This window comes from Thamnophis elegans, chromosome 8 (genome assembly GCF_009769535.1).
Source record: "Thamnophis elegans isolate rThaEle1 chromosome 8, rThaEle1.pri, whole genome shotgun sequence".
Lineage (NCBI taxonomy): Eukaryota > Metazoa > Chordata > Lepidosauria > Squamata > Colubridae > Thamnophis > Thamnophis elegans.
Window position 1 is genome coordinate 13,557,898 of NC_045548.1, and position 24,864 is coordinate 13,582,761.

Genomic DNA, 24,864 nt, shown 5'->3' on the forward strand with positions numbered 1-24,864 from the left:
TCTCAATCCCTCAATCAACATATACCTTTATTTTTCTAACGCTACATTTCTATTAAGATTCACCAAGGCTATTATGAAAGATGCCCAGGGTTTAGCATGGAAAAGAATACAGAATTAATTAACGCCATTGCAGGTCTGGCCTTGAGCCCTTCAAGAAGAAGAAGAAAAACACGGCCTGGTTGTGCTAGAGAGGGTGCACAATTTTACTAGAAGGGAAGGGCAATAAAAATATCACCACATTTGGATGTGTACATAGAGCTCTTATAGTGTACATAGGCATATGGAAATTCTTCCTTTTAATGTCATGGCTATCAAAGACACACTGCAACAGCATCAAATAACCAGAAGAGCAAAAGCAAGAACTTTGTATCTACTTTGATATCCGAAGCAGTAAAGAGGGAGAGAAGAAGAAGAAGAAGAAGAAGAAGAAGAAGAAGAAGAAGAAGAAGAAGAAGAAGAAGAAGAAGAAGAAGAAGAAGAAGAATGATGATGATGTCATGGTGGGAACAAGTACACCCACTACACAAACACACATACACATTACATGCATACATGCATACATACATACATACATACATACATACATACATACATACCTGCATACCCAGTGAGAAAAAGCCACATCAAGGTTGGCCTACTCCATTTGTGAAAACCACCATCAACATATCTGTCCGTGACTTGTTATTAATTTCAGCAGGACTGTTGTAGGAAGAAATGTCAGGAAATGTCACATTTATTTTGATGTCTGAGATATTCCTCCATCTTTCCTTCAATCTGTTTGATCTTGAGTTGAAGTATGTCAGATATTATGTTTCTGATTAAGATAGCAAACTTATCCTTAAGCAGAGAACAGCTGTGAAAATGCTTACTTACTGTTTTACCCTTTTCACAAAAAATAGAAATCATACATGTCTCAAGAGACAGTTACTGTCAACCCTTTTATCAATGGAACTAAAAAAAAAAAACCTATGTAAAAATGTGAACGTTGTATTATTTGACATGTGTTCCCTTACAATTCGGTATATTTTTTTCAATGGACTAATAAAACTATTGAGAACTAACTTTCTTGATTAAGGTATTTGTTTATTTATTTAGATAGTTAGTTAGTTAGTTAGTTAGTTAGTTAGTTAGTTAGTTAGTTAGTTAGTTAGTTAGTTAGTTATAATTATAATTATGTTATATATATTAAATGTTCACAGTGTCACCTAGGAATTACTGATTGGGCTCATACATTGTTTAGCCTTAGTTTATTAAACAACAGATAGCTGGGTTCACAAAACACATTAAGCTATACATTAAATAATTAAATAAATGATGCTATGATTTAGATCAATTTGGCAACTTTATATTATGGAAGTTGGGGAAAGGAAACATAGGGTTTTAGACGTTAGCTATCACTAAGCTAGACAAATGCACACAACATATACTGAAAACAGGGCTGACAGAAGAGACAGCAATTTATTTTTCCTTTTCCTTTGGAAGTAGGGGCTGAGCATTTCATGGAGCTTCATTAGTCTCAGACACACAAGATGCACAGTTATGATCATTATGTCTTTATTGTAGGGTTACAATAACAGAATCTTGCAAAAATGTATTTTTTCCTTCCCCTCCTTTTACTCTCTAAAAAACTAAGGAGGAGTCCTTCTGAAATTCTTCCCATGCCACCCCCTTCTCCCTGTGGACTGAGATCCCTGTTTGATGACAATTGTTCACTCTGTGGCTCTTCCTCCTTTCTGCCAAGGCCATTCTCACATACCAGAATAACAGAGTTGGAAGGGATCTTGGCGGTTTCACTCCAAGGATAGAATAGAATGGAATGGAATGGAATAGAGTAATAGAGCTGAAAGAGACCTTGGAGGTCTTCTAGTCCTACCCGCAGCTCAAGCAAGAAACTCTATATCATTTCAGACAAATGGTTGTCCAATCTCTTCTTTAAAACCTCCAAAATTGGAGCATCTACAACATCTGGAGGCAAGTCAGTCCACTGATTAATTGTTCTGGAAATTTTTACTTAGTTCTAGTTGGTTCTCTCCTTGATTAGTTTCCATCAGCAATAGTGATGGAATCGACCTATTAGATCGCACAGATTAGGCCTCCTCCGAGTTCTATCTGCCAGTCAGTGCCGACTGGCGACTACGCGGAGGAGGGCCTTCTCTGTAGCAGCTCCGACCTTTTGGAACGATCTCCCCATGGAGATTCATACCCTCACCACCGTCCAGACCTTCCGCACAGCCCTTAAGATCTGGCTATCCCGTCAGGCCTGGGGATAAGGATTACGCCGCCCCACCCGAATGTTGAATGACTGTTGTGTTTTATTGTTATTATTTTGTTTATTCACGTATTGTGTTATATTGTCTTGCACTCCCCTTCCCATGAATTGTAAGCCGCCCTGAGTCCCCTCAGGGAAAAGGGCGGCCTATAAATAATAAATAATTCAATTCAATTCAATAGTGATGACCATAACACAGCTGCCTTCAAAATATTCTAGAGGGACTGACAAATAGAAATGTGTCATGGAAAAATGCCCTCAGCTATAAATGTCATGGAAAATGCTAAGCATCCCACTCCCCCCTACAGCATCCTTTTCTGCATTAAAAAGTTAATCATAGCAGTCAATCTTATGGGACAGATTGCAGCTATTATTTATTTGAAATGTGTCAATAAATAAATAAATAAATAAATAAAATGATAAGAATTTTGGTAATTCTTGAATGCTTCAATAAATAATTCAGTAATTCCTCAAGAAGTAATTCTATAAATGATTCTATCAGTCTTTTCTTAGGATGTACTTTAGAGCCATTATAGGAAATCTTAACCATAAGACTGACCTTGCTCTTTTCGTGGATGTCTCACTGTAGTTTTTCCTCACTTCTGTCAAGAAGGCAACATAAGGGAAATAGCAAAATTGGGCTCTGTGACCTTTCCAGGGGAACTTTAATTAAAGACTGGGAAGAACAGAAATGTGACATTTTGAGTCTCCCGGTAAAGTTCCATGAAGGACATTCTCAGTGATGTCTGAGATAGTCACCATATTTCTCAGTTGCATTTTGATAGCATAATGTCTTGAAGTTAGATTGAAAAAATAATTTACATGAATTTTTAGAGGGAAAAACTCTAAAGCTGTCAAGAACAGTGTTGTTCCGAAAAGCAAAGATGCATTTTCAACAGCAATGTTGCTAAGAATGAAAAGCCATCTAGGATTTCAAAGTCTTGGCCTACTTGGTCAATACAAATTCTAAAACTTGGCAATCAGCTTTTGCCCTTCTTCAAGATCCATAGTTGTGGGAGCAAGCATAAATCACTTTTATGGATACTTAAGGAGCAAGGTTGGTTTTTGGTCACTAGGCTGAACTAAGCAGAATTGATAATGTTGCATTGTTTTATTGTTCCATTTTTCGGATCCTTTTACATTTGTTATTCAACAGATTTGCTATCCTGTCTTCCAAAAGGCATTGGGGATATATGCATTAAGAGAATTTATTTGTGCATTGAGAGAAACACATACAATAAGAATAGGCAAATAGATTAAAACCTCATTCATATCAGATGCAGTAAATACTAGATTCAAATGTATGGCCAAAATAAAAGAAAGAAGTTGGGCCCATAATGTCATAAGTGAGTCATAGAAAAAACTGACCTCAGCAATTGGCGGACAGGGAAGAAGGACTTCAACTGTCTGACAAGCTGCTTTTTGAAAAATTCATTCTTAGATAACAGAAATAGGACAGTTTGTCAACAGATCTTGCTGCCTAAAGTTGTATTTCCCACAAGTTAAAGAACATAGTAAGCAAGGCCAGTTAATTCATTGCATTATGTGAATCCCTTGTCCAAGGGATATTCATCAATCCTGGTATAGTAGTAATAATACAATTTTAATTAAGTTTTTAATAATTTGTTCTCCTTCATGGCACACTAACTATGATAAAACCAGTTCAAGAAGTATGGATACAATTGATAGAATTACCAGGAAGGTGATAGAATTCCACCCTGTGATTTCTTAGTCCCACTAAGTCCATCTTTTACAAAGCTTTTCTTCCCAGCTTGACTTACATGAATTATCAACACCCTATTGAGAATAAACAGCCTGCAGTAATGTCTCATAGTGAGATAAAAGTGAGGGAGAGAGAAAGCTCTTCTTGTCTACAAACACATGACTTACACATCAGTGGGAGACAGATGTGAATGTGAATAGTGACCCCATTAACCAGAAGGTATCTTAAAATCAGCATTCTAGTTGAGGGCAAATGGAAGGGACAAGAGCAAGCCTTCGTGTCACTTGGGTTAACAGTCTGAAAAGAGTCACCCAGCATCACATAATATTGGCTGGCTCTAAGCAGGAGGTCTTAGCATGGGCAAAACTGAGAAGTATGTTTTCAAAAATTTAAAAACTCACATTAATTAAGAGGTAAATGTAAGTAATGCAACTAATATTACTATTAGCCACAGTAAGTTAAACTATTCAGACAGCCTATGTTGGGTGATGAAGGACAGAGATAAATAGAATAAAAGAAGAATATTTGTAGCTCAGGGCTGAAATGAGGGGGTCTTTGGTGCCCTCTGAACTTGGATGTTTTCTTGCAGACCTTTCATTACGCAAACTAAGTAACATTATCAGTTCAAGAAGAGAACTATTCAAGTGCATCACCTATACATGAGGGATGGGGTGGGTTTGGTTATTTTATTTTTTATTTTTTGCCTTCCTGTTAACTGAAGATGTTGTACTATTCTCAGAGCTAATGTATCATTCAGTTACCAATCTGAACTGGAAACCAAATAATGTCTTGGACTAATTAGGAATTATTTAGTAATAAAATAAAATACAATAAATGACTATCAAGTTAAAAAAGGAAAATAAAAACAATAAAATGCAATGAAAATATAATACAAGTAGACTAAAACAGAAGACCTAAAAAGAGAAATAGAATAGATAAGAACTTAACCCCTGTGAGTTTTGATACAGAGGTGGTATACAACTTCTACCTGTCAATGAGATAGTTTTTATTAATGAGGGATATTAAGAAGGTAGAGTGGATGTTGTCATAGAAGACATGGAAAAGGGAAAGGTTTTCAGGTTTATGTCAAATCACAAGATCAGAGTCTCTCTACAAGGATTTTTTGGCATCTATTCTCCAATATCGTTATAGGGGAAATGTTGAAATGGACTAGGCAAGATGTTCTGTGATGTGAAACAGGTGTAGGACTAAAGAAGTGCTTAACAGGAGAAAGTGGGGTCTGGCCTAGCATGTGCTGTGAGAATGATCCATAATCCTTAAATCCATCTGCCACCATTATCATAAACTTACTGGGTAATTTCTGCTCTGAGTTTTTCTAAATCTAAAGACAACAGAAGCTAGGAGGATAGAGACCACATAAACACAACTTGTTAAAAGGTTTGCCTTCTGTTATGGAGCAGATTTGTCAGAATTAAGGGGGGTGTGTGTCAGTGAACAGTTAGTAAAGAAAACTTTTAACAAGTAAAACAGGTGGCAAACAAGTACTCTTTCCTCAAGGAAATTCCGTGATGGGGGTGATTTTATTATATTGATTTATTTGATTCTTTTTTAATTAGATTTATTGTTTTAAATGAGGTTTTATATCCTGTAAGCCGCCTTGAGTCGCCATGTGCGAATAGGCAGCAATATAAATTCCATCAATAAATAAACGCCTGGTATCACAGAATCCAGAACATTTAAGGCACAACATGCAATCTGAAAGTAGTCCACAAAAACTGGAGAGTGGACAATAAATATAGATGCAGACTTGTAAACTGTAAAGCATCTGCAAATCAGGCTTAGCTTTAAACGGTATCCTTACTGCCCCTAGAGTGGAAAAAAACCCCAGCCAAATACTACCTCAGTGGTGTTATTAGCTTCGTCAGATACAACTTTGTTTCTGCCAGGCTCCAGAGGTCTGGAATACAACACCAAGATACTGAATGGCAAGAACTTACTCAATCTGACTATTATCAGTGTGCCAGTTATCTTGTTAGCATCTAAGTCCACTTAAGAATATCTTGATTTTGGGTTTTAGGGTAGTTAATTGTGAGCTTTTCCTCCCTACAAAAGTCCACCAAGCCCCAGAGACTTCTGAGGGTAACCTGGCGTAAGTGAAAGGATGGCGGCATTGTCTGCATAAAGCAGCAGAGCAAGAAGAGCCGAGGTGGCGCAGTGGTTAGGGTGCAGTACTGCAGGCCACTTCAGCTGACTGTTATCTGCAGTTCAGAGGTTCTAATCTCACCGGCTCAAGGTTGACTCAGCCTTCCATCCTTCCGAGGTGGGTGAAATGAGGACCCAGACTGTGGAGGCGATATGCTGACTCTGTAAACCGCTTAGAGAGGGCTGAAAGCTCTATGAAGCGGTATGTAAGTCTAACTGCTATTGCTAAGATGTCAATCTTTTGGGTTTGCAGATGAAATTCTCTTTCAGTTAGGGCTGCTATGATAGAGTTTAGACACTGCAGTTGTTAAACAAAGGGGAGCCAAGGTCCAGCTCTGTTTCACCCTTTGCTTATTGGGGTAACAGCAATGAGGGGCTAGTATTACAATTTTTAACCTGCATTCAGAAACTTCAAATGATGCAAAATGCAGTGATCTGCATGCTTATGGCCCAGTTTCCTGTTAGGTAACCCCATGGCTTTGATACCTGCATAAGCTAACAAGTTTGTTTCTTGAGTGTAGTTCAATGTACTGGTTATATAAAACCCCAAAGGACTCAAGGCCTAGGTGTCTATGAAGCTACCTTCTGTCTGCCCAGCTGGAGTGAACGGAGGCCACTGAATACCCCACCTACTGAGAAATATGGCATAAGGTAACCCAAAGACAGGAACTCCAGGGGGAGCTGCCGTTCTGTGGAATTGCTTGCCTTTTAGAAACCTTTCAAACACATGATTGTTCCAGGGGACTGACAGGAATAATTAGTGACAAGATGTGTTGATTCATAATTATTAGAATATTAATGTAATTTTGATATTATATTTGTTGTTGAGTGGGCTTGTTGCTGTTCTTTGTAAACCACCAATTTTAATATTAAGATAGTTGAAAGGATTTATAAATAAATAAAGCAAGGAAACAAAAATGAATACAGCAGTAAGTAGGTAGATGATTGTCCCAAAGATGCTTCTTCAGGAGGCAACTGGACTTCCTTGTTTTTCTTTGAAGACGTTTCGTTTCTCATCCAATAAGTTTCTTCAGCTCTGACTGGATGATGGGGGATGAAAGATTTATATTCCTTGCAGACAGCTGGTCGTCTCTACAGACTTTTAGGTAGAAGGTTATTATTCCACAAAAAAGTAATATTTAATAAGATAATAAGATAATAGTGGAAGGTACATCTTGTTACTTGTAGCAAATATTTTTACTTTATTATTTAACTGATTACTTTTACTAAATCTTTCTTTTCAATTAATCCTCACATCTGAAATTCCTTTGGAAAAGGAAACTACTAGATATTAGGAAAAGGCATCAAATAGAATCAGGGCATATAATTTTATTTATAATGCTTTCATTAAACATGTTTGACAAATCAATATATACTATATATATTTGCTTCCAAAAGTATATTTTCTTTAAAATATATTCTTTTAAAAAATATTGATGTTTTAATAAGCTGCATCCATTTATCCATCTTTAGTACAAACAACCAAAGCAGTTTTAAAACGAGTACATAAATGGATCCAGGATCCGATAGGACAAGAATTATTTTCAAAGGCCAATTAACCATATTTGAAACATCAGTATATAATGAGTAAAAATGTGTTCGGTGGCCACAAATCAATCTCTCGCTATTACTTCTATCACTGAAAACAGAGGGTTGAGGATCTACAGACAGCATTTATTCAGTGTCACATCAGCTTAGAGATAAATTAATTTCTAGGAACACTAATTGAACTGGGAGGGTCACTTTTTGAATTGAGTTACAATCCTTCTGATTAAAATGGCATTAGCTATCTATGCTATCTGCATAGTTAGCAAATGTCAGTTGCTAACTATAGCATCAATATGGATACTGTTATTAGAATAGGGTAGACAAAAATTCGGACTAGCTGTCTGTAGGTCAGCCTCAGGATTACATGTTAAAACATGTTCAGTTATTCATATATAATAACAACAAAGATATTTTAAGGTGGTCAAATTATTTGAAAAAAAACAAGCTAAACATATCAACTTAGAATAAAGATTCAACCTATATAATACAAATGGCTTGAACAAGGGCTATCAGCAAAATTTAGAAGTAATTACAGATCTCACATAAAACAAACATATGACCCTAGTGAGCATTAACTCCTATAACAGTTTAAAACTAAGCCTCTTTCTGGAGTCTGAGAGTCCAGGATAAATGGAGATATATACAAACTATCAATAGTTTTTCAGTATTTGAAAATATCAGTTCTTCATAAACTGAACTTTAAGACAAAGGGAACATGATTTGCCAGTTGGAGTTAATTTTGAAAATAATGGGTTTTTTTAAAAAAAATTATCAAACCATAATATTGTGATTGGTTATGTGTCCTGGGTTTTAAAAAGTGGACATAAGCAGTAAATTTATATAGCAACTTGCCGTGATTATTCAGATTGTTCCTGATAGGAACAATTAGAAGAATCTTTTGACTTGAAGGAATATTTGACTTAAACTAGGATAATCTGCACAGCAGAGGTGGGTTGCAAATCCTGGTGCTACTGGTTCGCTCGTGCTGGCATGCACGCTTGCACATGTGCACGACGCTTCTGTGCATGCGCAGAAACATCCAGATGGGCGGAGCCTCCCGCTGCCACCACTACCAGCTCACCCGATCTGGGCCGAACCGGGTGCAACCAACCTCTGCTGCACAGAACAAAATAATGTTGGATGAATTTATGAATGTACTTACTTTCAAAATCCAATCAGCAGCCAATCATCAAATTCACAATAATGTAACTGCATGCAGGATATATCAATTAATGTGCATGCAGCAGGATTTCTATAGTTAATTGATTTAATAAACCTTCTTTGTTTTGTGACCACATTCTGTCCACTGATTCAGCAATTCATTCCAGGCATGAGGGTTCCAATCAGTATATGCTGCTATCTTATACATGCAGTGGTTTACCATTCCTTTCAGTGGGGAGAGCAGATCCACATGTAAATATGAAATGAATCTAATAGAAAAAGCCCTTAAATATAGTAGAAGTCAGTTAAGGTTAAGGATCAAGTCTAATGTAGTCCTAGCCACATTCACCTTATCACCAAGAGTCATACCCCTAGTAGTAATGTAAATTTTCTGAATACACTGCAGCTTATATAAATATGTATTCATCTTAAAAAGGTTTAAAGACTTTTTTTAAAAAAACACAAAAATATCATTTAGCTCATTCACCTGTTTTTTTTTTAATCTCTTTCTTGTAAACTTACCTAGGGCTAATGTTTTAATATTTCATCTTCCATAATGACCCTATTCATTAATATACTCCCTTAAAATTTTGTATCTTGTGTCGGCATTTATAATTTAAACTTCCTTTTAATGGACATCCCTTTAATGAAGTTGTGTCTGAATATTCTTTTCATGTCAAGGCATAATGGGTAAAAAAAGTTCCATCATATTATTATACCATAAATTAATCAAATGTGGAAAATGACACCCTTTGTTCCAAACATAAAATTCTTCATTTTCTGAGAATATATGTCTCTAAAATATTCCTATGCCACGGCTGCATAGTCATTGGTTTGTTCATTCTTCTCACTTTCTTGTGGACTGGTGATGGTGACTCTTGGAGCTGGGACTTTTTCATAAACCCCATTGGAATCAACCTAGAAGAAAGAAACACATTTGAATTTGACATATTTGTGTCATAAAGTCATATTTAGTTTCTTAGTGTGTATGCATATTCATAATGATAAAGAAGCTATGAATTCTGCAAGTTGGAAGTCATCACTGAGCATGCCAATTGCTTTTCCTTATCAAACTTATAACCCTTCTCTATGTGTATGGATTAGCTTCATTAGATTACAGCAAGCACAATCTCTAGTGATAAAGCTACTAATACTCTGTGTGTCTGTGTGTGTGTCTGTGTGTCTGTGTCTGTGTGTGTGTGATTAGAAAAATGTTTTTGCTAGTAAAAATGAATAAGTTATCTTGCAGAAATAAAAGGAAATGGGGCAACTGAGGATTAAGGTAACTATATGATTAAAAAAAACAAAACCATCCTTGCTTAAATTCCTACAGATTATTCTGGGAAAATCCATCATGGCAACTAAACAGCATCTGCTTTTGACTGGTATCAGTTGTTCTGATGGATAAAACATGTGATGCTTCACAGACCTCAATACTTTTGTGGATGCATGTTTCCGCTGATTTCATATAAAGCAAATAAACTCAATTTAGCAAATGCATTGTTTGAGAGATAGTGTTATCAATTCTAGTGTATAACTGTGATCAGAATGCACAGAGGTGTTTTGCAGGTAATATCCAACATTTTTATATTACAAGATTCAGTATCCCCTATGAAAATTCCAGTAGAATCATCACAAAGAGAACGGTTTCCTTAAAACTGCGACACCAAGGGTGATGCAAATTGATTGCAGACTAACCTATTGCTATAGCAGACAAATGGAAGAATTTTAACACAGGTACACAAAAGACAAAGACATGTTACCTGGATTTGATCATCAATACCTTCTTTTGTTTCTTCTGGATGACTATTGGGATCCATTTCCTCACCATTTTCTTCATTTGTGCTACCATGCATGTGGCCATTAGCCTCTTGTCCTGCTTGGTCAAGGTTCTGCCCTTGTAATTCATCTTGATAATGGTCATTCTGTTTCTCTTTGCCTTCCTCCATTCCATTAATAGCCTCTCCGTTTTCTCCATTCATCGTTGCATATTCTCTTTTTTTTAAAGCTTTATGTTCTGGTGATACATTTTCTTCCTCATCCACGGTTTCTGCTGGTCGCTAATGAATACAGGAAAAAAAACTTTTAATTGACAATCCTGGGAGAATTATGAAAATAAAAAGTAGAAATATTATAGTATGCACATCGCAGGATATTAGCAGTAAATTGCCAAAATTGAAACTGGACTTCCAACCTCAGGCAAAAAAATTCAGTCAAAAATATCAACAAATAGTGGAATATAACAAGAAAAGAGGAATGAGAGAGTTTTTAAGAAGATTAAAGCAATCACAGGAAAACTTACAACTAGCACAAAAATATGCAACACTAATCATAGAAGAATCAAAACCAACTTAAGAAATGTCAGAAAGACCTTACAGATTCTTTACCAACAGGGTGTTAAATAACATAAATATTTGCAGAGAAAGAATATATTCATAAGTCAATTCCATCAGAAACTGTGAAATGTCAGACAATAGGTCAGATCAATTATCAAGTAAAAGAAAACACCCGCTGAATTGTTTAAAGTGGCAAAGGGCCAGTTAAAGTGTTAACAATTCTATGTCAATAAATATGAAACAAGACTCTGCAGCCTGGAGACTGGAAAACTTAAAAATGTAAGGGGGGGGAAAGCAAATTATTGAATCCGCACTAATTCTTCACATCACAGACATTTGCTTAAAAATTTACAAAAATAAAAAATAAAATACCAAACAGTAAAGCTTCGGACCAAAGGTGAAAGAAACAAAATAAAATGATGTGTTATCTTTGTTTTATCAGCTACACCAGTTTTCTGATTGTGTAGATCATGTTGGAATACAGAATAGACTATAATACATCAGCTAGAACACATAACTATTATTCTGAAGAACTTTTACAAAGAACAATATAATATGTACAGTATGAAAGGTTTTTTTCAATGCTGAGTGGTTCAGAATAGGGAAGGGAGATAGTGAAATAGGTATATCTGTTTAAAATATATAACAATTGTATTACAGATATGGCAAAACAGGCAGATATATTAGATGAATCAAAACAGGAAGCAGGGACAAATTTTGAGATATGCAGGTAATGTTACATTTTCAGCGAAAAATAAAGATATAGGAAAACTCATTATAAACGAATAGGAAATAAAATGTATATGTTTAGCAGGGGATTGATTTCCTTAGCAAATATGACCATCTTTCAAAACAACAGTGAGCATTATTGCTATCTCATGTCCAGTTGCCAACTGATACTATAATAAATTGGTATCTGCTGGTCTATCTTTCAAAGTTTCACTTCTAACAAAACATGCTGACTTCTTCAGTAGTGAGTAATATATTCTTAATGGGGATGTGGTGGCTCATGGCTAAGACATTGAACCTGTCGATCAGGAAGGTAGGCAGTTCGGCAGTTCGAATCCCTAGTGCCGTGTAATGGAGTGAGCTCCTGTTACTTGTCCCAGCTTCTGCCAACCTAGCCGTTTGAAAGCATGTAAAAATGGAAATAGAAAAATAGGGGCCACTTTGATGGGAAGTTCCGTGCGCCTTCAGCGTTTGACCACATGACCACCAAGATGTCTTCAGACAATGCTGGCTCTTCGGCTTTGAAACGGAGATGAGCACTACCCCCTAGAGTCGAGAATGATTAGGACATATGTGCAACATATATAGACAGAGAAAGGAAGCAGTAGGCTTCCTCCCATATTGGGGCATACCAGGGGTTGTGACACTAAATACATACCTATATCCCTGGCTCAGCTGATAAAGGAGGAGAACCTTGTGGCTTAGTGGTTAACACAACTGCCTAAGATGTAATACAGCACAGGTTCTAATCCCAGTAAGGGTATGGCTATCTGATGAGAGCTAAATAGCTTGAAATAGATCTATACTAGTCTCCCTTTATTTATTTATCAGCACAAATTATATATATATATATAAATATAATAAGGATATATATATATATATATATATATGTTATATTTATGCTGATAAATAAATAAAGGGAGACTAGTATAGATCTATTTCAAGCTATTTAGCTCTCATCAGATAGCCATACCCAAGTTTGGGAATCGAACTTGTGACTTTAAGTATATATATATATATATATATATATATATATATATATATATATATATATATATATATATATATATATATATATATATATATATATATCTCCTTATTACTTATTTAAGAGGGAAAGATCAATTTTCAATTCTACAAATTTGCTGTACTTTTTCTGTTAAAAATTTTTACTCAAACTTTATCAAATTTAATCTGTCCAAAGTTATCCAGAAGAAGGTCTATGTTACCTAATAAATTATAGGAGAAGAACTGGCAGAGCTGGAGGACAGAGTTAAGCATGTCATCAATTTAAATAAATCTGCTATGCTGCAACTTAACATTATTTAGGTGCGAAGGATTAGAACCATCCATTAAGTTGGAGGCAGATTAAGGGTCAACAGTATTCGAGGGGGAACTACTTGTGTGAATGTAATAACTTTTAAGATGATGCTTAACTCTGCCTCTCAGCTCTGCTTTCTCTTCTTCTATATAAATCTGCCAAAATAAAAAATTCAGGCAAATCTTTTCTTCTAATGCTGCATCAAAAAGTGGTTCTTTTAGAAGCTATATTTTCTCTTCTGCATTCCTTGCATTAAAGAAGACTTACTGCCTAGCTTCCCTATTTTTTCCTAGAATTCAGCAGCCTTCACAGTAATACACATCCAAAGCATGCAATATGATAATGTGAAAGTACAAACTTGTTTAAAATTTGGGTGTTTATCAAAACTTTTGAGATTACCTGGTCTACTGGGACCTCAGTTTGAGTGTCTTCATCTTCTTGGACTTCTGCTGCCCCTCGCATTTCAGATCGCTTTTTTCCAGCTTTGTAAACACCGTCATCTAAGTGGAAAGAAGCCGTGTCAATTTTGTGACACTGTGTAGTGAAATGATTGCATTGCATCTAAATGATATCTCATTGGTTATCTTTTGCATTATAATCATACCAGCATTAATAATGAAAAGGTAACTTGAAGCTGTTTCTTCTTCAAAATTGTACTTCAGATACAGTATACTAACATGGTAACTCACGAAAATAACACACATATTAACAGTTTATCAATATAAAGATTTACCTGTGAAGATATTCCATATGTGTGACACTTCTACATATTAAAAACTAGCTGAATACCCGTGCTCTGCTATGTAACTATGTGATCGGGCCTGATAAATCGACATTTACAGCTTGAAAATTAATGAGTAGTTACGTTCGGTCTTTCCTCTCCCCTTCTCTTCTTAGGCTTGCCCCACAGAAGCCTCTCCTCTCCTATCCCCCTTTTCTCCCTCAGGCTGGCCCCATTGATCCTCTCCTCTCCCTTTCTCTCCCTCAGGCTTGCCCCACAGAAGCCTCAAGAAGGCAAAGTGGATAGAATAACATCACTGATGACACAAACACACATTTAGAGGAACTCAAAGAAGCACTATTATCAGGTACCATAATCCTAGGGAAAAGATGTCCATTCAGAATGACTAAATGAACTAACAACAGTACCCCACTATAACCATCCAACTACAATAATTGCCAGCAAGTCTACAGTTGAACTACTTGAAAACAATGTTCAGATTTACTAGAAATAAAAATATTTCATTATGTATTTTATTAATTGGATTATTAATACATCTTCTCTGAAAAATAGAAAAGCTAAAAACATATTTTTATAATGATATGCTTGAGTGAGAAGAATAATTGATCTAACATACATTTAGAAAGTAGAAACAAAGGCAAATATATTTTGAGCACCTTAAAAATGGATAAAGTCCACCTCTTGCTTTTGAAATTGAACATGAGCACAAGAGAGGGCTTTTTTCAATAGTTGTGTGTAGACTGTTCTCTACTTATGATCATTCAAAGTTACAACCACCACAGAAGGGGTGCTATACAACTCTCAAAGTATCCCAACTGCCATAAATGGTCACACCAGCCCCCATGCAGTCATACAGCTGCAAGTCGGGGGTGTGTGTCAGCTTTATGACCAGTAAGTGTTCTGCAGTCACATGACTGTGGTTCATGCTTTTTGCCAGTTTCTGGCAAAAAAGAAGTCATTCAAATGAATGGGTTCGATTAACAACTGTTGTGTTTAATGTCCACAAAAAAAAAATAAGGCTAGAATATTACTTTCACTCACATGGTGCCTCAACTTATGACCATAATTACTTACAATGAAATTGTAACAAATCCAGCCCCAATTATGGTTGTAAGTTGAGGACTACTTGTAGAGATTCTAGCACAAAGTGACTGCATAGCTCTCTTTGGGAAAATATTTGGCTACTGGGGGGAAAATATCTGTTCAGTTAAGCCTCTGGACTATTCAGCGGAAGACTTCTTTGGTGGTGCTGATGGGTTTAATTTAAGTAGCATGCTCTGATATTCCTGTTTATTTATTTTATTTTATTGCATTATATCATATGTTTGATAATGTTTACCTTGCACCAAGGTATACATTTAAACCATTATTTCTCAACATGTGCAGATAATAGATCGGTGATCACTCAAAAGAGCCTTTTTTTTCACATGTTCTTTCTGAGCATGAACTTTCATGTGGCTTTGCATACAACAGCAAGGTTGAATGCAAAGTGACCTATCAGCTTCAAAGACCAGCACGGAACTTAAATATCATTTACGTTTTTTAACATATACCATTTTTCAAAGGAGTGAGACATGGAGGTTTCTGTCTAAAGCCCTGAAAAGCTGATCTGAAGCTCATTCTACAGAGGAAATTACAACAGAGGGGAACAAAGCAGAAGTGGCATATTGCAACAAGGAGGAAATTGCAAGAACGGGTAGAGAATGTTACAAGAAGAAAGCAAGAGGCTGGGAAACAAAGAAACCAGGCTTCAACTGGCATCTCATTGTGGCTGCACTGGGAAAAAAAAGCACAAAAACCAAGTTACTGTCTACTAGTATTTTGGAAGCTGTCACATTTAATATCATTTTCCTCCTGTAACATTTTTTATTTATTTCCAATAGCAGTTTTCTCTTTATAGTTTTTAAAGGCCAAACATTGTTTAGTTTTATGTATAGATTAAAGTGCAATTATTAAAAGTATATTCCTTGATCAATTCTTGCCCCAATTAAATCGTTACTTTTATTTATAGGGTGATGTTGCACCAATTCATTTTGTCATTTTAGAGGGTTACAGTATTGCAAGGCTAAAAAAAACTTTGATGAAAATAATTATAGCTAAACATAAACTAAATGTAAAGCAATTAACCAATACATGCCATCTATTATCAATTCATACAGTTCATATAAGATGCTGTCAATGAAAGGGCCACCTGAATTCCCAGCCTGGCTGTGGAAGATTGAAAGTTTTAAATCTGTATGTTACGTTCATTATCTTATGAATGACATTGATGGATATTAAATTTTAAGTATGAAGGGCAATGAACCAAATCATTACATATCTCACACACAAAGTTATAATTGCTGCTACTTTTTATAATATTAATTAATAAATCTGGGGTGTGAATAGCCATTGAGTTTGTGGAGAAGGACATTTGAAAATGAAGTATCTGTCTACAGCAGTGTTTCTCAACCTTAGCAACTTGAAGATGTCTGGACTTCAACTCCCAGAATTCCCCAGCCAGCGAATGCTGGCTGGGGAATTCTGGGAGTTGAAGTCCGGACACCTTCAAGTTGCCAAGGTTGAGAAACACTGGTCTACAGCAATGTTTCTCAACCATGGCAACTTGAAGTGTGGACTTCAGCTCTGAGAATCCCCCAACTAGCCATACAGTCCACATATTTTCAAGTTGTCAAGGCTGAGAAATACCGGTCTACATTAATTGACCATTCCCAATAATTTCAGTGTTTTAGAGGTCATTGTTTCCACTTGCAGAGCCAAAATAGTTCTAGATAGAAGGCAAACCCATGAAAGCTTGGGTTCCTAACAGTTGAAAAGAAGTCAACAAGCAATTTAGGAAAAAATGTTTAGAAAAGAGAATATGCAAATGTAGTGTCCTTTCAGAGCAGCCAACTGCAGTTTGAGCATGAGGGTTATTCCCTCATCTCCCAGATCTCTCAACACTCCCAAGAGCAACTGTTTGGAGTGCTTATAGGCAGAGGTAGGTTTCTAAAATTGCAGAACGGGATCGCTGCCCCATTGCTGTTTGGGCGTGGCCATGGTGGGCGTGGCCTAGTTGGCCTCCTGCACCTTAGAGGGTGGGGGCATTTTTCACCCTCCCCAGGCTCCAGAGGCTTTTCTCGAGCCTCTGGGAGGATGAAAACTGCTTCCCCTGGGCTCCGGAGGCCCTCCAGAACTTCCAGTAGGCCTGTTTCCCCCCTCCCTCCCCAAGCCTCCATGCAGGCCCTGCACTTACCTGGCATGATGAATGGGCCACATGGAGACTCCTGGAAGGGGTGGGAAGGGTGGGCGTGGCAAGCCAGGAGTGGCATTTGGGGGTGCGCTAAACTGGCCAGAATCCTAGCTAGAAGATAGCCCAAACCCGTGTAAACCCCCAACAGCCCACCCCTGCTTATAGGTAATCTCAATTTTTCTCCTTATCTGGAGAGGAATTATTGAATAGCCATTACACTACAATAAACAGTCTAGCATCCCCACCCCACCCCCAGAAGTCTGATAATTTCTGAAAACCCTGAATTCTTCTAGCTACTGAAAAATATTTCTTCTTTTATGACACTCAGTTCCTACATTCGGTTTGAAAGAAACTGATATATTGTGGTAAAATGGAATATCAAATAGCACATGAATTAGAGTTTCAAACAGTTAATAAGTAATCAATATACTTTAATTACATTCAGGAAATTTATGTTCCTTGCATAAGCTTATTTCTTAACCAGGGCTAACAATAAAAAATGCATTGCACACAAATGATAATAGTACGTACAACCATTTAATGAATTTCAAATTTGAAGCTCAGCTTTAGGGAGAAAATAATCATGGTAATAATAGTTTGTTTCCCCTGAATATTTTATGTAAATTGGGGACATTTACAAAGCTTTAAATCTGGCAAGTAAGCAGGAGAATTAATGTAACTTAAAAAAAAAACCAACAGTGTAATTTACCACATCTATGCTATCACAATATTATCTTTTTTTTAAAAAAAATACAGAACATATTTTTCATTAGCTGTAACAGACATGTAAAAGAATAAAGAAGAGATTCTATCCTATGCTCTAGGATAGCAGACAAAGAGACAAAGAGAGGTAGAGAAATTGTCCCCTCCCTCCCTCCCTCCCTCCCCCCCCTCTCTCTCTCTCTCTCTCTCTCTCTCTCTCTCTCTCTATATATATATATATATATATATATATATATATATATATATATATATATATATATATATATATATATATATATATAGTGTCACAACCCCTGGTAAGCCCCAATTATGGGAGGAAGCTAACTGCTTCCATCATCTGTCAATCAGCTCGTCACAAGAGTCCATCATGACAGAAACCCAATATTTTTACTGTTGCCTTTGTTATATTTGTGTTTTATTTGTGCTGATAAATAAATATAGATAAATAAATATAGATAAATAAATATAGATATATATGTATGTATGTATGTATGTATGTATGTATGTATGTATGTATGTATCCTATGAGAATTATAAATTTATCATGAAAATGGAAGAGTTTTCTAAACAAAAAACAGTCCTGGCCAACTTTTCTTGGGTGGACAAACTTCTTGCAAAAGAAGTTGATATTTACTCAACAAAATCTATGTGAGATGAAAATGAAGGCATAATACAACCCAATGATAGTAGTTATAACAGAAAAATATGGTAATACTATTAGGACCTATGTAACTATACAGTTAGTCCTTGCTTAACAATAGTATTTTGGAACCGGCAACTCCATCACTGAGCAACACAATCATACAGTGTGATGTCACATGACTGCGCCATCTGACAGCAGTTGCAGCAATCCCAGTTGCAGACATTAGCAATAACAATAGCACTTAGACTTATATATCGCTTCATAGTGCTGTTACAGCCCTCTCTAAGTAGTTTACAGAGTCAGCATATTGCCCCTAACAATCTGGGTCCTCATTTTATCCACCTCAGAAGGATGGAAGGCTGAGTCAACCTTGAACCAGTGAGATTTGAACTGCTGAACTGCAGCTAGCAGTCAACTGAAGTAGCCTGCAGTACCACACTCTAACCAGTGCGCCACCTTGGCTCTTTTTTAGGTGAATCTTGCATAGTTGCAGCATCCTGTGGTCATGTGATTGCTGTTTACAACATCTTTCCAGTTTCCCCATTGACTTTGCTTGTTGAAAGCTGGCAGCAAGTGTTACATATGGTGATCATGTTATTGTGGGATGCTGCAATATACTAATTGCAAGCTAGTTGCCAAGCACGGAAACTGCAACCAGATGACTGTGGAGATGCTGCAACAGCTGTAACTACAAGGATCCATTGTTCAGCACCATCGTAACTTCAACCGTTGGCTGAACAAGTGGTCCTTCTACAAGGGATATCTGTCCTGACAAAGGGTTCTATGCCAATTCTTCAATCGTGATCTTGCTTGTAATTATGCCAGTCTACCCAAGCTTAAAAAGTGCTAAAAGTACTAGTGGAAAGAATAAAACAATGACATCGCAGTATCCAACATGCACTGTTTCCTATTTCCCCTTCATGAAAAGCTCTATGAGGGTGATAGGATTATAATCACATTTCACCACAAACAAAAAATAATAAAATACTTTTATTAATCTATTAATTTATGACATGTATATTTTAGCTTTCTGCCGACAGGCAGAACTTAATACACTAAGCATAATTTCATAACAGTGTCATTGAAACACCCACACAAATGTAAAAACATTTCTCTTGTGACATTATTTGTAGTCAGATAATCAAAACAGAGATAAGTTCTTATGCTATTTGGAAATATCTGAAATGAGCAACAACTGAGAGGGGCCCATATCTCCCACCAATTGCAAGAACAGAGCCACAGCTGAAAGAGTCACAACTTTTATTGAAAAATGTTAATGACATACAATGCATTCTTTCATAGAAGGTCCTGAAAAGATAGCCAAGGAACAGATGCAGGTATTTCCATCATACTTTTTCCCCCTGGCTACAAATGCACCTGTTACATTTCCGTCCGTGAAAGGCCCAAGAGTCCTAGGACAAAAATAGCAACTTCAGAATGGAACAGCTGCTATTATCCCCTTTTTTTAAATCTGTGGCTGTCCTGGTGGGAAATACTTATGCTTCTGGGAGTGTTGGATGGCTGCATTGATGTCTGTGGAAAGACAAGAGAAATAGTGCTGCATAATGCATAGTAGTTATAACGGAGTTGTAAATGTGTGATTATTGAACAAGTGACTGAAAAGGTACACTTATCTGAACATTTTGTTATTTTATCTCAACCAAATTTCCTCACCCTTCCCAGGGATATAAGCCCATGTCATGTAATAATAAATAATAAATCTAATAAAGTAATACTCACCCATCCACGGGGAGCCAAACAAAACTTGATTTGTGGTTTATAATTTGTTCTGCAGTTGTGTGCCTTGGCTTTGCCTCTGTAAGAAATAATGAGTTAGCAGTGTTTGGCTCCATATCTATTTTTCAATAAGAAAAGAAACTGGGTTCCCCACTGTTGACCCCATGCAGAGCTCTGAGCTTTTGTTAGAACAAGGTCTCTTCAACTGTACTCTCTAAAAATGAGCCACTACAGAGTATCCACATATTCCCGAAGGAGCAGATAAAAACAGACTGTAATCTTTTGTCTTGCCTTGTTCTACAAATCTCAGAGATGGTTTTGGGGCCATGATTTAGAAGACCTGATTTAAAGCCTAATTCCCCAGATCACAATGCTCCCTTGCTTACCTTTTATTTTGTCCTTGTCTCCCTGATTGTAGGAAAGAATGGAAGTTCCTTGTGTTTGATTCTGGAGTCTACAAGTAGAATACCTACAATAGTTCTGAAAAAATATATTATCAAGCCAGTCTTTCCAGTTTGTTGTTTGCTTTAAGCCATGTATCACAAAGTTCTCATAACCAGGTTGTGCACTTGTATATTCACATTATGGGGAAAATATAACCTAAATTATGTAAACCTTTGGCATAAAAGTTGATATATGAACTCTGTTTTCTTACTTTATTGATATCATCCAGTATAATCCACTATATTGTGATTAATACGATGGTCAAAACCCTTTCCACTGTAGTAATGTAATTGAGTAGCATAACTCACTAATAATTAGTAGTCTTGCTAATATCGATGAATCTTTTTTGTTTGCATTTCTTATCTCATTAACTGAATGGACTAGAATAAAGTACACAAATTCAGAAACAGCAAATTGGAATATTTTGTGACAGCTGCTTTTAATGTTCATTATTACATATTTAATTATATCCCTAATGTGTCTGGCAACAAGATGCTGAAACAGGGTGATTATGTCTTCTAGTCCTCCCTTAGGTGTAGAAACCAGCTAGGTGATTTGGGGCCAGTTACTCTCTCTCAAGCCCATTCATTTTACTGAGTTGTTCTTGAAGTTGGAAAAAAGGAGCCTTTATTGAACAAAATAAAAACCACATATAAAACAAATTAATCAAATACAAAATAAATGGTACCCTAATTTTATATACTTACCATTAACAGGAAAAATGTAAGATTTGGTTATAATTTGTGCATCTTCTTTTGATTTAGTAGGTTTTCTAGATTCTTGATTGTGTCCAATCTTTTCCTTTCTCTTTGGAGGTTGAGGAGAAGACAATGTGTCTCCTGTGTCAGTAGATTTTGACTAGTAGGATAGAGGGAAAGCAGATATTTACTTGTGGAAACCTGAAAAAATGTTATTAAATATAAACTTCAAATGTATGCATATAAAGTCTTCCTTAATATAAAGATTCCTAAATTGCAATTTTAACACCATTAAATGATATCACCACCATGATATGAAAAAGGCAACTTATCAACAGCTACATAAATTCCAAGGAGACAAAAAGATCATGGGAAAGCCCTATCTATGTGCTTCCTTGCCATGTCTCACAATATATCTATAAGTGAATCTGCGAAGGAAATATAATTTTATCTGATGGGATTAAATACAGTAAACCACAAAATCTGTTTTATATTTGATACTTACACTCCCCTTTGATTTTCCAGATCCACCAATAGGTGGTAGTGAGGATGTCTTTGAGCTGCAAAAACAAATACATGTTTATTTATTTGTACACTAAAACAGCCCAACTATAGCTAAATTTTGTATAGAAACAAAATTATGATGTGATACATTTTGCTGTAGTTTCTGTAATAATTATAGCATATCCTAAAATGATGCACAAAGTTGCTAGAATTCTCCTAATTCCTCTGAGGTGGGGTCCACTTGGTGTTGGCCAGATGGAGAGATGAAGCCAAAAAGTCTTCCTATAGATGATGTCTCAGAGGCTGATGCTCTTGCCCTTCCTATTTAACATCTATATCACAGGGTGAGGTCATCTCTTAATCAAGGTCTGATATCATCAGTATGTTAATAAGTCCCAGTCCTGAGTCAGTCAGCTGATTCTGTCAAAATCTTGTCCTAATGTTTGGAGGCTGGATAGGTCTGGATGGGGAGCAATTGACTTTGGTTCAATTCTGATTAGATATAGTGGCTGGGGATGTTTTGACCTCCTAAGCCTGGAACAATTCCATCTTTGCTCCTGAATGTAATGGCATTTCCTTCCTCAATATTTGTATGCAACTGCCATGGCTGAAAACATAAATCAATTTGTGTGCCAAATGGGCTCATACCTAGACCCTCAGAACTGATCATTTCATGACTGAACTGTAAACTGAACTGAACATGGCCTGCCCATATGAGACATCTGTTCCTTGTATCGTTTGCCAGTAAGCTTCCGTGTATAATTTGAGATTCTGGTTTAAAAAAAACCTAAAAGAAAAAGACCTGTTTATCTGAGGACTGCCTGTCTCTCTTGTAGTTTCTATCTGTCTCACACAATCTGCCAGATTTAGCTTAGTTGGGTGATTGAGCAAACAACTTCACTTGGAAGCAAGAGTTTTCTGTCATTATGCTTGTCCTCTGAAACACCATTCCCCCTGAGATTTGTTCAGCTCCCTCTACCCTGTCCTATTTAAATGAGCCCTTAAAATCTGGCTCTGTTCCCAGATTCTGGGTTAAACTGGGTAATAGACCACCTGCAGGATGTTCTGTTTTTTTTTAAATTATTGTTGTTGTTTTCTGGACTTTTGAAGGTGTTTTTTTCTTTGATGTTTTTATCTATTGTTACTATATATTTAAAAGCTATCCAGAGTTGTAATGTGTTGGGGCAACATTTCTTTTAATAAATAAATAAATATTATTAAATATTACAAAGTTTAACCATTTCACCAGTTATAGTAACTTTGCTCTGGTAATATGAGAAACAGACAGGTATTATTAGTACCTGCCTCCCTCTCTTTCGGGCTAACAGTATTTTTACCTGTTTCTCTCTCTATGTCTCTGTCTCTAGCTCCCTCCCTCCCATCCCCCCCCCGTTCTCCCTCCCTCCACCCCTCTTGCTCGTGTGTGTGTGTGTGTGTGTGTGTGTGCACGTAAGGAGGGGGGGAGAGAGAGAACTAGAAAAGATACTGTAAGCCTGAGTCAACCTCTACACAATGGCTGGAAACAGCAGTCACACATAATCATTCACCTTGTGTAATCTTACATAATTTACAAAGGAATATTGTATATTTTTTGTTTTATACCATGGCTTTAAAGGGGAAACAGTTCAGCCTAAAATATATAATTGTATATAATCCCAAACATTGCTAGGTGTAAATGCTTCCCTACCGCCCACATAACATGAATTAGACAATCAACAAATGAACCAAGTATCAGCCATTATACCTACGGTAGTTGTTCCTTCATATATCCATAGAAATCTACAGCCAGCAGAATCTCAGTTGTGACCACTCTGGTGATATCTCTTTGTTGTTAAGGACTCAGAATTATTGATACTATGGTAATTAACCATGTTAATATCAAGTATCAAGTATCAATACTAGCATTTCTGCTCATCAATAAAGCTAGAGCAAGAACACATTTACATACCCATAAGATCTCTTCACTGTGGATTTGCTGAACAATAGTTCACTATACGGCAATTTCTTAAACTTATCTCTGCCAACTGCTACGTAAAACTGTCCATTTTCCAAATCCATCCCACTTTCCACAGGTTTTCCATCTAAAGTGTAAAGCCTATAAAAGAGACATAATAGTACCATATTAACCTTTTAGTAAATATGTTCTCTAACATTGATTGGACTACCAACCAACACCTAATAAATCTCATTATAGATTATGAATTTTATTTCAGAAAACAAATCTTGAGTCTCATCACAGGAAAAAATATAAACTATACATAAAGAAATTTGTACAAGAAAAGATCTCATGAATTTGCTGTACTTTACAAAGCTGTGATCATCAGCAATACCCATCAAAATTGTCTGCTATTGTTCCGTAGCAAAAAGGAAAAGTAAATTTGTATTCTGCACACAGCCAATATGAAAAGTTCGCTTGCCTCACAGAGCCAATAAATAGCAATCTCAAGAATAAACAACTCAGAATAATGTAGCAGCATAAAACAATCTAAAATCAAGCAAACATCATAAAATTGCTGCAACAAAACAGTAGACCAGGAACATTGAAAACACAATATCATCAGTTATCGCTGTAATTAAGATACAAATACCATGGAGGAAAAATTAAAGAATAAAAATATTTTTTCACAATTTCTTAAATCATGTCAGTGTAGCAACTGAGCAAATAAATTGGGAGGGAGGGAATTGGAAAGAGTAGAAGCTGCCACCAACAAAGTCCTAGCCAGAGTTGACACTAGCAGGACTTCTTCCCAGGGTGCCATATGCAAGAAACTATCATAGCAGAAGAAGCTTCTTGGATGAGAAGCAGAGGTGGGTTCCTACCAGTTCACACCTATTCGGTAGAACCGGTTCGTCAAATCTACCGAACCAGTGGACCCGGAAAACAGGCTACA

The 24,864-nt window shown here is 36.4% G+C and overlaps 1 protein-coding gene across 5 annotated transcripts in view; it reads right to left on the bottom strand.

The window, feature by feature from the left end:
* Positions 1-7,464: 7,464 nt before the first annotated feature.
* The window catches only part of DCDC2 (doublecortin domain containing 2), a 44,803-nt gene continuing 27,403 nt past the window's right edge, over positions 7,465-24,864 (bottom strand). For 4 of the 5 annotated variants that reach the window (XM_032223087.1, XM_032223091.1, XM_032223086.1 and 1 more), the window contains 6 exons: positions 23,922-24,068; positions 21,975-22,029; positions 21,479-21,629; positions 13,650-13,750; positions 10,628-10,924; positions 7,465-9,782 (listed from right to left, as the gene is read on the bottom strand). In XM_032223087.1, the coding sequence (XP_032078978.1) occupies positions 9,672-9,782; positions 10,628-10,924; positions 13,650-13,750; positions 21,479-21,629; positions 21,975-22,029; positions 23,922-24,068 (862 nt within the window). In that variant the 3' untranslated portion in view covers positions 7,465-9,671. The remainder of the gene's footprint in view (positions 9,783-10,627; positions 10,925-13,649; positions 13,751-21,478; positions 21,630-21,974; positions 22,030-23,921; positions 24,069-24,864) is intronic. The other variant, XM_032223092.1, reaches the window with a different exon arrangement.